General features: G+C 45.6%; 1 protein-coding gene across 1 annotated transcript in view; it reads left to right on the forward strand.

Annotated features, from left to right (window-relative positions):
• The window catches only part of LOC133460831 (uncharacterized), a 57,060-nt gene that overhangs the window by 28,404 nt on the left and 16,526 nt on the right, over positions 1–12,130 (forward strand). Inside the window, exons 14-25 of the mRNA XM_061741594.1 lie at positions 6–76; positions 209–373; positions 1,330–1,490; positions 2,764–2,968; positions 3,060–3,254; positions 4,811–4,970; positions 5,052–5,262; positions 6,486–6,666; positions 7,995–8,198; positions 8,301–8,451; positions 8,598–8,653; positions 8,769–8,861. Coding sequence (XP_061597578.1) covers positions 6–76; positions 209–373; positions 1,330–1,490; positions 2,764–2,968; positions 3,060–3,254; positions 4,811–4,970; positions 5,052–5,262; positions 6,486–6,666; positions 7,995–8,198; positions 8,301–8,451; positions 8,598–8,653; positions 8,769–8,861 — 1,853 coding nt within the window. The remainder of the gene's footprint in view (positions 1–5; positions 77–208; positions 374–1,329; positions 1,491–2,763; positions 2,969–3,059; positions 3,255–4,810; positions 4,971–5,051; positions 5,263–6,485; positions 6,667–7,994; positions 8,199–8,300; positions 8,452–8,597; positions 8,654–8,768; positions 8,862–12,130) is intronic.

Consider the following 12,130-nt stretch of genomic DNA (forward strand, 5'->3'; position numbering starts at 1 on the left):
TGTAGAAAAGAAAAACTTGTCACCTGCTGAGATGGGGATCAAAGAAGTGAGGGTATTGATCACAAAACTCGACATGGTGAGTGTCCTGCAGCAAGGAATGATGATTTTACATCAACCTTTATAATAAAACCATGTTATTTTCTGCACAGAAACCTTTTTATTTTTAATAAGTGTTTTCTCTTTTATTGGGGGGCTGTTTCAAACACAGGCCAATTTGCAGGCGTCAGTCTATGCTCCCCGGTTATCCTCGCCCAACAAGCCGGCGGTTAAAGTTAGCACCGATTCCAGGAGCGAGAGCGAGACGACGGCTCCGCCCACAGAACTGCCCACAGAATTGCCCAAAGAACCGGCTAATGAGCCCAGCTCTGCCAAGGTAAGAAAACCCGCTGACACGCTTCACAGCAGGAGCTTCTATGGGTATGCAATTCAGTTTTCAAAGGAAATTTCAAATGCATATGAGGAGAGTTTCTTTCCATAAGAAACAGACTAGACATGATGAGAAATACGTCTTTAACAAGCAGATTACCGCGTAACTTTTACATGAACTCAAAGCCTTATGATTAAGCTCATAACCTCACAAAAATATGGTCTAATGGGATGATGGGGCCTGCTGGGGCCTGATGGGTCCTGATGGGATCTCATGGGGCCTAATGGGGCCTAATGGGACCTAGTGGGATCTCATGGGGCCCTCAACGAAGCGTTACCACGGCCCTTCCACTCCTGGAGGGCCCCAGGCTGGTTGTTTGTTCGTCAGCTGATCTCAGCAAAATGTCAGGAGTGAATCTTGTTTACTTTCCACTGAAGCATGTCTGGAAATCTTTAGTGAAGCTTTTGTGAAATATTTGGTTTGTGAAAAAACACCAATGAATTATTTTTTTTTCATTTATTTTTGACTTGCTTTGACTGAGTAAAGGGAGCAGCAGCCTTGTGGGCTCATTGGTGGTAAATTTAGTTGTAGGAACTAAATGATATGTTTTTGGACTAATGAAGTGAAATCAGATCATTTAAAGTCTGCATAAACCATATACTTTGATAGAAAATCTGCTCCAGATAATCAGTTATTTTGTTTTATTTTATGTTGTGTGTAAATGTTTTATATACTATAGTATTTATCTATTTATTGTTAAGCACTGACTGATGGTACTTTTAATGTGGTTGTTATATAACAATGACAATAAAGATCTAATTAGATTGCTAATAGATGTGAAAATTAGGCATAAAACTTATTAAGCTGTTCTTCATTGAATTCTGATGTTATAATCACTTTGGTTCAGCTGCAAATGGAGTTAACAATAACGCTTTTCTTTAAATGTATTTATTTTTTTTCAGGTCGTGAACATGATCTGCTCCCACTGCAAGAAGAACATGATGAAAGGACAAACGGCCTTCCAGAAAAAGGGCTTCACGGACGTCTTCTGCTCCAAAAACTGCCTGTTTGAGATGTTTCCGTACAACAAAGCAGCCGTGAGGACGTGTCACTACTGTTGCAAGTTAGTGCTCCGTTAACGTGCTCTGTAGTATTTCTGTAACCAAGTAATGCAGTCGTAGTTTTTTTTTTTTTTTTTTTTTTTCTCTCCATATTTTTATCCCCAATTTTTTCCCATTTTCATCACCATCATTTTCATCTTTCTGACTCGAGGCCTCGAGGTCTTAAAATGTCTGTTTTTAAACCACTGTAATCTTTTATTTTTACCTCCTTGGAAACAAGAGAAGTGGGATTAAAAATACATTTACAGGGTTAAACCTGCTGCTGTTGTAATAGATTATAGACTTTACCCTCATATTTACCTATTTGAGTCTTTTAATATATTTTGTGGCTGATGATGCATTCACACCGAAAGTGTCATAGGCGTCTGGCTGCCATTCATTGTCTATGAGAACTCGCTGCAAGAGGCGTTGGAGACGTCCAGAGCATCAATTTGAAGTTAAGAGAATTTCGACTTAATGCAAATGAGCAGCGGCCACGCCGAGGCAGCGTCCAATCACAGACCGGGATTCCCAAAGCAAGAAGCCTCAATGCACGTTGTACTTTTGTGTACACACATACTTACACTCATTCACATGCACACATGAGCATAGCTGCACTAACAAATTTATTTTATCAGGAATTAATATATTTAATCCAGCAAACTGGCATTTTTGCTGATGTGACTGCCGTTTTTACCTGAACTAAATGTTTCTACCTGAACTAAACCTTTCTACCTGAACTAAATGTTTCTACCTGAACTCCTGCTTATTGATCACAACACACAGTTAAAACATTATGACCAAACCTGGTACGACCCGGTGTGTCAGTGGTGTTCACCACAAGCAGACTGCAGCGTTCACCGGGACCAACGGCTCGCCGATGGATGCCGTTCATCCGCGGACCAGCCTTGTTAAGAAGAGCATCAAACTCACTCTCCTACACCAAAACGGAGCTCCGGTATCAGACGACGAAACTCCCCGTGGAGTTGCCAGGTTCGCAGAACTTTGTGGACCCAGATGTCCCGATGGCTCCGGGCGTCGGCTCTTGCTATTTTTGACACTTTCGGTGTGAATCCCCGGTTAAATATCTCTGATGTTTAAGTAAAAGCCTGCATATGCTGTTTCAGGTCATAATGATCATAATAATCTCTCCTTGCTCTAAAACGGATATAATCACATAAAGATATGTTACAAGAGATGCTTTAATGTGAGGTGGAAAACTGGTGATTTTCTGATGCAGCCAGTTGTTACATTTGTGTTGAAGCGGATTTCTTATCCGCTGTCTTTCTCCACCAGGGAGATATTGCAACCGCTGGACCTCATCATGGCAGTCGTGGACCCTAAAGGCACCATGAAGGACTTCTGCAGTCCGACCTGCTTGTGCTCCTTCAAGTCGGAGGCTAAGACGAGAATCAAAGCGAGGTCTCAGCTCAGCTGCTCTCAAACGATGTCCACCCAGACCCTGCCGTCACTCTGCAGCACATGCAAGAAAACCTGCACTGTAAGATGATCCTCATGATCCTTCGAGATTTCAGATTGTTTGTTATTGAATTTGCCCGTTAACATTTTCGGTTAATCGCCGTCTTGTGCAGACATCCCTGGAGCTGAGTCTGCAGGAGGGGATCCACAGCTTCTGCAGCGAGACCTGCCTGGAAGTTTTCTGCAGAGACAATGTGGGTGTCTGCGAGAACTGCAGCTCCGTCTGCCGCAGAAAGCCGCTCACGCTGAGGCTGCAGGACGGCGCCAAAAGCATCTGTGACACAGAATGTTTGGAGGAGCTCAGAAAGGTGAAGGAATGTTTACTGCGTGCTGATAGTTTAATTCCTTTAAGACGGCGTACATGGTTCAAACGAAGAAGCGGCTGATATAACAGGGCTGTCTAGTGTGAGACTCAACCATTTCAACACGTTCATACACTTTCGCGCCACACATGGCATTTCTCACCTCGAGAAATTAACTTAACTGCAAAGTAACTCCATCTTACAAACGAGTCACGGTATGCTACTGTGCACTTTCAGCTCAGAGCAGCTGTCTGGAGTCAGAAAATAGTTTTTTGTTGCCGGGTAAAGTCTGAGTTACAGCTTCAAGCGCGTCATGAATGCGTAACGGAGATGATCTAATAGCACTTTTCCACTGGTACCTACTCGGCTCGACTCAACTTGGTCCAGTTTCTTTTCCACCACAATCCAGTACGGGGATCAGAAGTAGGAGGTTGGAGCGAAGCTGCTCTGACGTATTTGACTGTGTGACACAAACGAAGAAGAAAACAACACCAAAGATGTAGAACCCGGAGGAGATGGTAGATGTGCTGCTTGGTCTGTAAAAAGTTCACCTTACAACAAATTACAAGACACATCACACGCACACACAGGGTCGGAATAATCGTGCATTTATCGTTATCGAGGTAAAACTGCCCCATTTATGGCAATATTGATTTCAGGTCATATCCCCCAGCCCTATAGTGGACTGTGTTTATGGATTTAAAAACAAATTAAGGGGAACCAGGGACTGTGACGTCAGGCGGTACTTCACTGCTGCTGCAGGGAACCTCGTTACTTCCTCATCTGTAGTGGTTTTATGTCACCGCTGAGTATCGGATAGTTTTACCCTCGTCATGCTTCTAGAGGGTTGATAATATTACAAGTGTTTAACGCCCTTGAAAATAAAAGAATGTTTTCTGATTGGTTGAATTTCTGCAGACTTTCTGTGAAGGACAGAGCTGTTTCATGAACACAGACAACTCCAAACCGAGCTGCAAGGACCAAAAGATAGATATTCAACTGTACATTTTCAAACCAACAAATCCAGTCAAATGAAGGAGTGGCAGCAATAAAATATGTTTTAGTTTGGGACAGCTGTCAAAAGAGTCCAGCTCACGCTATAAAAAGTTTTTTTTTTTTTGCATTTCTGCCAAGAAATTATGGATACACGAACAAATCGGTGATCACTAGACAGAAGCTGATCACGCTTTGCAAACTGTTTTGCTGCTTTAACCGCCTCCTCGTTCAATGCAGTCATTTTGTGTAGAAGTGCACCAAAATCTCCTCATACAACGTACATCTTGGGTAAGTCACCGTAGCAACACTTACACAGAAAAACTTGCAGAGGCGACTTTAAGTAGAACTATATCGGCCTCACAACAGGTCTCAATAGAAAAAAACTACAAACTACCCGACTGGTGCATTCTGGCAACGTAGCACCGTGTGTAAGATGCATTTTGATGGTTCCCCAGTCTGGTCAGACCTCTTCCTACATTGAATATTATTTAAAAGCTTCTTTAAATGTTTAACCATCAGACGGAAAGAAAGCATTTAGTCCGTGACGCTGCTCTGTCCTCCTGCAGGGCATCCAGACGCCGCACCAGTGCACGCTGTGCCACTGCTCTAAGCCCATGTCAAGAATGGTCGTCCACAAGAGCGGCGACAACGTGGTGGAGCTCTTCTGCAGCGCCTACTGTGTGAGGACCCACAAGCTGCTGCCCAACATCCTGCTGGAGCCGCCAGGTACTGGACACCTCGGATAAAGCTTGGTTGCTGGAAGTGATGTTTCTCAGGTTTAATCCTTTTTTTATTCTGGGCCATCAGGAAAGAAAAACTCCACGTCCACTGAATCGGAGGATGCGCCGACACTCTTCATCGCAACCTCGGATTTAAAATGTTGCATCTGCAAGAAAAAGATGAGGAAAGGGTGCACCGTTTTTAAGCTGAAGAACCCACGAGAGGCTTTCTGTTCTGCAGCTTGTGTCTCGGAGAAACATCCCAACACTAACCCCAAGAAGTGCCACAACTGCTCTAAGTGAGTAAATCCTCCTCCGCTTCATAGGGGGGTTGCATCGTAGTTTGCAACCACAGTGGTAGAAAATAATGAGATGTTTTCCTTTATTTACTTTATAGAAAACATGTTTTTATTGGGTTTCTTCCTATATAATCACTGCTTAGCCGTACAAACCGCTCCCTCCATCGCCACAGAGGGGACATATCCAATCACAGCGGGGTGGGGGCGGGGCTTTATGCAATGATACGCTCATGAAGCTGCTTCACCTGCTCCATCGCAGTCATTTTGAATGTCTTTTAATGACACCAGTCTGGTTGTCTCTCTGTCAACGTCACTTTTCTCAGGCAGTTTTTTTTCTTGATCTAATTTTTATCCCCGATTATTTTATTTATCCCCCCCCCCTCCCCATTTTTATAACAGAGTGATAAAGTCAGTCAGACTAAGTCAGTCCTGGGCATTGCCCAGTTTTTTTCTTTTTTGGCTATTTGTTTTACTAACCCCTGGAAATTGGAGTCTAATCCAGAGGAAGGTCTTTCTATTGAAGAGGAGAAGAATCCGGATGTTTTGTCTGGCTACATTAAAAAATCTTGAACATTAAGTCATATACTGTATCCAAAAGCAGGTTATTGACTACACAAGAATATCCTCATATCCTCAATTATGCCCTAATCAGCTCACGCTTGGACTTGGAGTCTCCCAGCCTTCTCTTAATCGCCTTCAGTTGGTCCAAAATGCTGCTGCCCGTCGTTTAACCAACACCGAGAGACGTGTGCACGTCACTCCTGTCCTTAACTCCCTTCATCGGCTTCCCGTCCTTTATAGAATTGATTTTAAACTTTTGATGTTAGTTTTTAAAGCTCTTAACGGCCTCTCACCCTTGTATTTATCCGAGCTTTTAACTGTCCGTACTCCCAGTAGAGCGCTGAGGTCAACCAATCAACTTCTGCTGGAGGTCCAGGGGTCAAAATATAAACACTGGGATGACCAACCCTCCTCCGTCCATTTTTATCTTATTAGATTTGTTGTCTTTTATTGTTTTTGATTGTTTTTATTTATCCTCCTTTTTATCTATTACTTACTGTAAACCACTTTGACACACGGAAGTACATTACATTACATCCTTAAGTTCAGAAGGGCCAGCTGAGCTTCTTAAAAATAATTGAACCCATTTTTAAAAAGCCTCTGTTGCAGGATAATGATCACATGGCTCTGAATCTCTTTCCCTGTTTTCCTTGATTCATCAGGGTCATCGAAAGACCTCAAAGCGTCATCCTGTCCCCCGTGGACAGTACGGGAACCATGATGGAGCTGTGCAGCGAAGCGTGCCTCTCCTCCATCAAATCCAAGCGGATGGCTGCTGCAAAGCCGCTGCACCAACAGGACGGTCCGTCCTCCCTGTGCAAGATGTGTGGCAAATACTGCTACGTAAGGAAATGAGAGACAGGCTTCTTTAGTTTCTTTGTTTTTATGTTTTTTTATGGGAGTTGGCATGTGTTGATATAAAAGGGGCACAAAATCAGCTGGATGTTTTATATATTATGATGATGGTGTTGGATGTACATTACATATGAGGGTAGCAAGAACAAGAAAACCTCACCCCCATCAGGTGCTGCAGGTTTCAACTCAGGGCAGCCTCGGATCCTTAAAAAGTCTTAAATCCCATTTTGCTAAAATAAAGCCTTTAACTGTCTTAATTTGTCTTAAATCTCAATCCAAGGGTCTTAATTTTTGAATATTAATTTCAGAGGGAATTTATCAGTCATCATTTAAAAAGTTTTCTTACACTTTGAAAAGGAAAAGTTTTTTTAATTGTTTTGAGGAGAAATAAATCTGTTTACCAGTTGTTAGACACCTCAGTCAGTGTTGCCAGGTTGAGCGGGTTTCCTCCCAAGTGGGCGGAAAAATATAAAACTGGGTGGGTTGATAAAATTTAGGCCGCTTTTCCTGGTTTTTACAAAATATTGAGGATAAATTATTAACAAAAAAGTTTCCATTATGGCAGAGAAAAGTAGAAACTTACACAATAAACTCACTGATATTTTATTTGCTTTAATCTACTCTGTTTAATTCTAGTCTTTGTTTGGAGCCTGAAATTTTTTGACTATTTAGTGGTGTTGTGAAGCTTGAAATGTATTACGCATTTAATAATTTAGGGTTTTAACATAGAGTGTATGATTTGGGCTGGTTTTTCATTAGTTCGGTGGGTTTTACATCGCGTTTGGGCTGGAACCTGTTAGCCAGATCTGGCAACCTCGACCTCAGCGCTGGATTTCTTAGTCGGCGTAGTCTCGAGACAAGTCAAGCACATATGAAATAAATGTAAATTTAGCGACAAATGGCTCGAAAATTCCAGTATCTCGTGGCGGCTGAAAGCTAAGATGCCCAAAGATGACAGCGAGACGTACAGGTTTGCTGTAAATGTTTAAAGTTGGGCTCAATGGGGATCAAAGAGATATGTAGAGCGGAAAACACAAAGCTTTTATTACAGCCTGCCAATGCCAGCCTCCATCAAAGAGAGAGAGTATTATATTCTGAGTGAGATAGTATTGTGCGCGTGTAACTGAGAGTTTTGTGTCAAGTGCTTTAAGTAACATAAGTGAGCTTTGGTTTCAACTGTTACATTGGTTTCAAAGTGTGTGACTGTCTTTTTGGTCTTAAATTTAGTTTGAAAGTTGTATTAAAAAAGCCTGAAATCTAACTTGGTCAAACCTGTAGACACCCTGGAACCAAACCCGCCCTCTTCTTCTTCTCAGTGTTCGTTCAACATGACCCTCCGTGACGAGGTCCACAGCCTCTGCAGCAAGTCCTGCCTCATCAACTACCACAAAGTCAACAACATTCCCTGCTCCTGCTGCGACATGTGCGGTGCCCTCTGCCCCCACAAATGGCTCACGGTTAAACTGGAGGACGGCCCCGTGACCATCTGCGGAGACGACTGTCTTCACAAGTTCAAAGAGGTGCAGAAAACTGTAAAAACTGTGTTTCAGGGCGTCATTAAATGACTGATTCATGACCGTAGAGATATGTGACTTCCCTGTTTGTTATGTCTGGGTTTGTAGAAGGTGGAGACGCCGCAGCTTTGCTCAATGTGCCACACACCTCATAAGATGCTGGATATGCTGGAGAAAATAAACCCCAAGGGGAAGGTGGACTTCTTCTGCAGCTACCGATGTGTGACGATGGACGGAGCCCAGTCCCTCTATGCCTCAGGTACTACGCCATCTTCTGCCGTGTGTGTTTCCCTCGCTGCGTTTATTTCCAGTGATCCATTCCTCCGCTGGTAAAAAAGATTGTTTGGGGGGCCTTTTGAGGAGTTTTAATCAAGTTTTCATCTTGTTTTTGATGTTTTTTCGTAGAAATGTCTTCAGTTGATTCCGATGAGGTGAAGCCGGTGCTGGCGAGTTTGGGCTGCGTGAGTGACATCCTCGAGATGGAGGACTTTTGTTTTAGTTGCATGAGTAATGTTCAAGTCTTGTTTTTAAAAATGTTTCTCAGCTAATCGATGTCTCTCTCGACTCCACATCAAGCTGAAAGAAGAGCCGGTCGATGAGGAATACGATGAGAGCCTCGCTAACTCTGTTACCCCAGAGATCATCAAGGACGAGCCAAAGCCACCGAAGGTAGAACACGAGTCCTCTAACCATTTAATTTCAGGACCACGTACCGCATAGTGTTATTAAAACAGTTTTTTGAGCTGTTGCATGAATTATATGACTGTGTAGCTATGCAACATATTAATACTAGTATTCTCACTCACTCACTCATCTTCTCCCGCTTATCCGTTACCGGGTCGCGGGGGCAGCAGCCTCAGCAGGGATGCCCAGACTTCCTTCACCCCAGACACTTCCTCCAGCTCTTCCGGGGGGAGTCCGAGGCGTTCCCAGGCCAGCCGAGAGACATAGTCTCTCCAGCGTGTCCTGGGTCTTCCCCGGGGTCTCCTCCCGGTGGGACATGCCTGGAACACCTCCTTAGGGAGGCGTCCAGGAGGCATCCGGTACAGATGCCCAAGCCACCTCAGCTGACTCCTCTCAATGTGGAGGAGTAGCGGCTCGACTCCGAGCTCCTCCCGGGTGACCGAACTCCTCACCCTATCTCTAAGGGAGCGTCCAGCCACCCTGCGGAGGAAACTCATCTCGGCCGCTTGTATCTGCGATCTCGTCCTTTCGGTCACTACCCAAAGTTCATGACCATAGGTGAGGGTAGGGGCGTAGATTGACCGGTAAATCGAGAGCTTCGCCTTTCGGCTCAGCTCCCTCTTTACCACGACGGTCCAGTACATCGACCGCATTACTGCGGACGCTGCACCGATCCGTCTGTCAACCTCACGCTCCATCGTTCCCTCACTCGTGAACAAGACCCCGAGATACTTGAACTCCTCCACCTGAGGCAGGACTTCTCCACCCACCCGGAGAAGGCATGCCACCCTTTTCCGGTCGAGAACCATGGCCTCGGTCTTGGAGGTGCTGATTCTCATCCCTGCCGCGTCGCACTCGGCCGCAAACCGCCCCAGCACATGCTGGAGGTCCCGGTCTGATGAAGCCAACAGGACAACATCATCTGCAAAAAGCAGAGATGAAATCCTGAGGTTCCCAAACCGGATCCCCTCCGGCCCCTGGCTGCGCCTAGAAATCCTGTCCATAAAAATTATGAACAGGACCGGTGACAAAGGGCAGCCCTGCTGGAGTCCAACATGCACCGGGAACAAGTCTGACTTACTGCCGGCAATGCGAACCAGACTCCTGCTTCGATCATACAGAGACCGGACAGCCCTTAGCAGAGGGCCCCGGACTCCATACTCACTCAGCACCCCCCACAGAATGGCACGAGGGACATGGTCGAATGCCTTCTCCAGATCCACAAAACACATGTAGACTGGTTGGGCAAATTCCCATGAACCCTCGAGCACCCTGCGGAGGGTATAGAGCTGGTCCAGTGTTCCACGACCGGGACGAAAACCGCATTGTTCCTCCTGAATCCGAGGTTCGACTATCGGCCGTAATCTCCTCTCCAGTACCCTGGCGTAGACTTTCCCCGGGAGGCTGAGAAGTGTGATCCCCCTGTAGTTGGAACACACTCTCCGGTCCCCCTTTTTAAACAGAGGGACCACCACCCCGGTTTGCCACCCCAGCGGTACTGTCCCCTTCCTCCATGCAATGTCGCACAGGCGTGTCAGCCAAGACAGCCCTACGACATCCAGAGACTTGAGGTACTCAGGGCGAATCTCATCCACCCCCGGTGCCCTGCCACCGAGGAGCTTACGAACCACCTCGGTGACCTCGGCTTGGGTGATGGATGAGCACGCCTCCGAGCCCCAACCCTCTGCTTCCTCAGTGGAAGGCATGTCAGTCGGGTTAAGGAGATCCTCAAAGTATTCCTTCCACCGTCCGACAATGTCCCCAGTCGAGGTCAACAGCTCCCCACCAGCACCATAAATGGTGCCGGCAGAGTACTGCTTCCCCCTTCTGAGGCGCCGAACGGTCCTCCAGAATTTCCTCGAGGCCGACCGAAAGTCCTCCTCCATGGCCTCCCCGAACTCCTCCCAGACCCGAGTTTTTGCCTCCAAGACTGCCCGAGCCGCGGTCCGCTTGGCCTGCCGGTACCTATCTACTGCGTCAGGAGTCCCACCGGCCAACATAGCCCGGTAGGACTCCTTCTTCAGTCTGACGGCATCCTGTACTTCCGGTGTCCACCACCGGGTTCTAGGATTGCCGCCACGACAGGCACCGGAGACCTTGCGTCCGCAGCTTCGAGCCGCCGCGTTGACAATGGAGGCAGAGAACATGGTCCACTCGGACTCGATGTCCCCCGCTTCCCCCGGGATCTGAGAGAAGTTCTCTCGGAGGTGGGAGTTGAAGATGTCCCTGACAGAGGGCTCAGCCAGACGTTCCCAACAGACCCTCACAATCCGTTTGGGTCTGCCCGGTCTGTCCAACTTCCTCCTCCGCCAGCGCATCCAACTCACCACCAGGTGGTGACCAGTTGACAGCTCAGTCCAAGACATGCGGCCGAAGGTCAGATGAAACGACAACAAAGTCGATCATTGACCTCCGGCCTAGGGTAGGGTATATAATACTAGTATTATATTGAGATTAAACAGCAAATATTGGCAGCTAATGATGCTGATATAAGATGCAGCTCCCAGAGTGCTGATATAACTGCTTTCAAAAACAGTGCATGGGGCAGAATTACCAAACAGATCCAGGCCAGCAAACAGAGGCCGTATGAAATCGGTTTTATTTTTTCCCACATTCCGTTTTTATTTTTTCCATTTTTGGTAATTTTCGCTTTTTAATTTTTGAGAATTTGGTTTTTAGCATTTTATGCAAATTTAACCCAAAGATAAGCACGCAGTGTCCCCAGCTATTAGTGACCCCTCTTGGAGCATTTTCTTGAAAGAAAAGTTAATTTAGTCCAAGAAAAAAAAAACTTTTACGCAAATTTTTAAGCCTTTCAGGAGTTTTCAAAACCGGCGCTTATTGTTAATGCCACCGCTACTCTTTGACGCCATGTTCATTGTTTGATAGTTTCAAACCCTGCGCATGCGTGAATTACATGACGTGACTACTGGGATTAAAGTTCACCAGGCGAAAATGTAATAATGAAAAAAAAACGATCTTTAGACATACGAATCGATTTTTTTAGGAATTAATATGAGAATCGATTTAGAATCGGAAAATCGATTTTGTCAACACAGGCCTACTTCTCCGCCTGGACACTGTTGGCTATGTTGCCCTCAAGTAGACCGTTCAGAGCAATAAAAACAAGAACAACCCAATTCAGAGACAGTTTTTATCCTAGAGCTGTAACAAAACTCAATCTACTCAAAAACAAACTATAAACTGAGGGAATGAGGGATTGTGTGCATGTGTAGGCGATTTTTGGCACTTTT

Source organism: Cololabis saira, chromosome 15 (genome assembly GCF_033807715.1).
Source record: "Cololabis saira isolate AMF1-May2022 chromosome 15, fColSai1.1, whole genome shotgun sequence".
Lineage (NCBI taxonomy): Eukaryota > Metazoa > Chordata > Actinopteri > Beloniformes > Belonidae > Cololabis > Cololabis saira.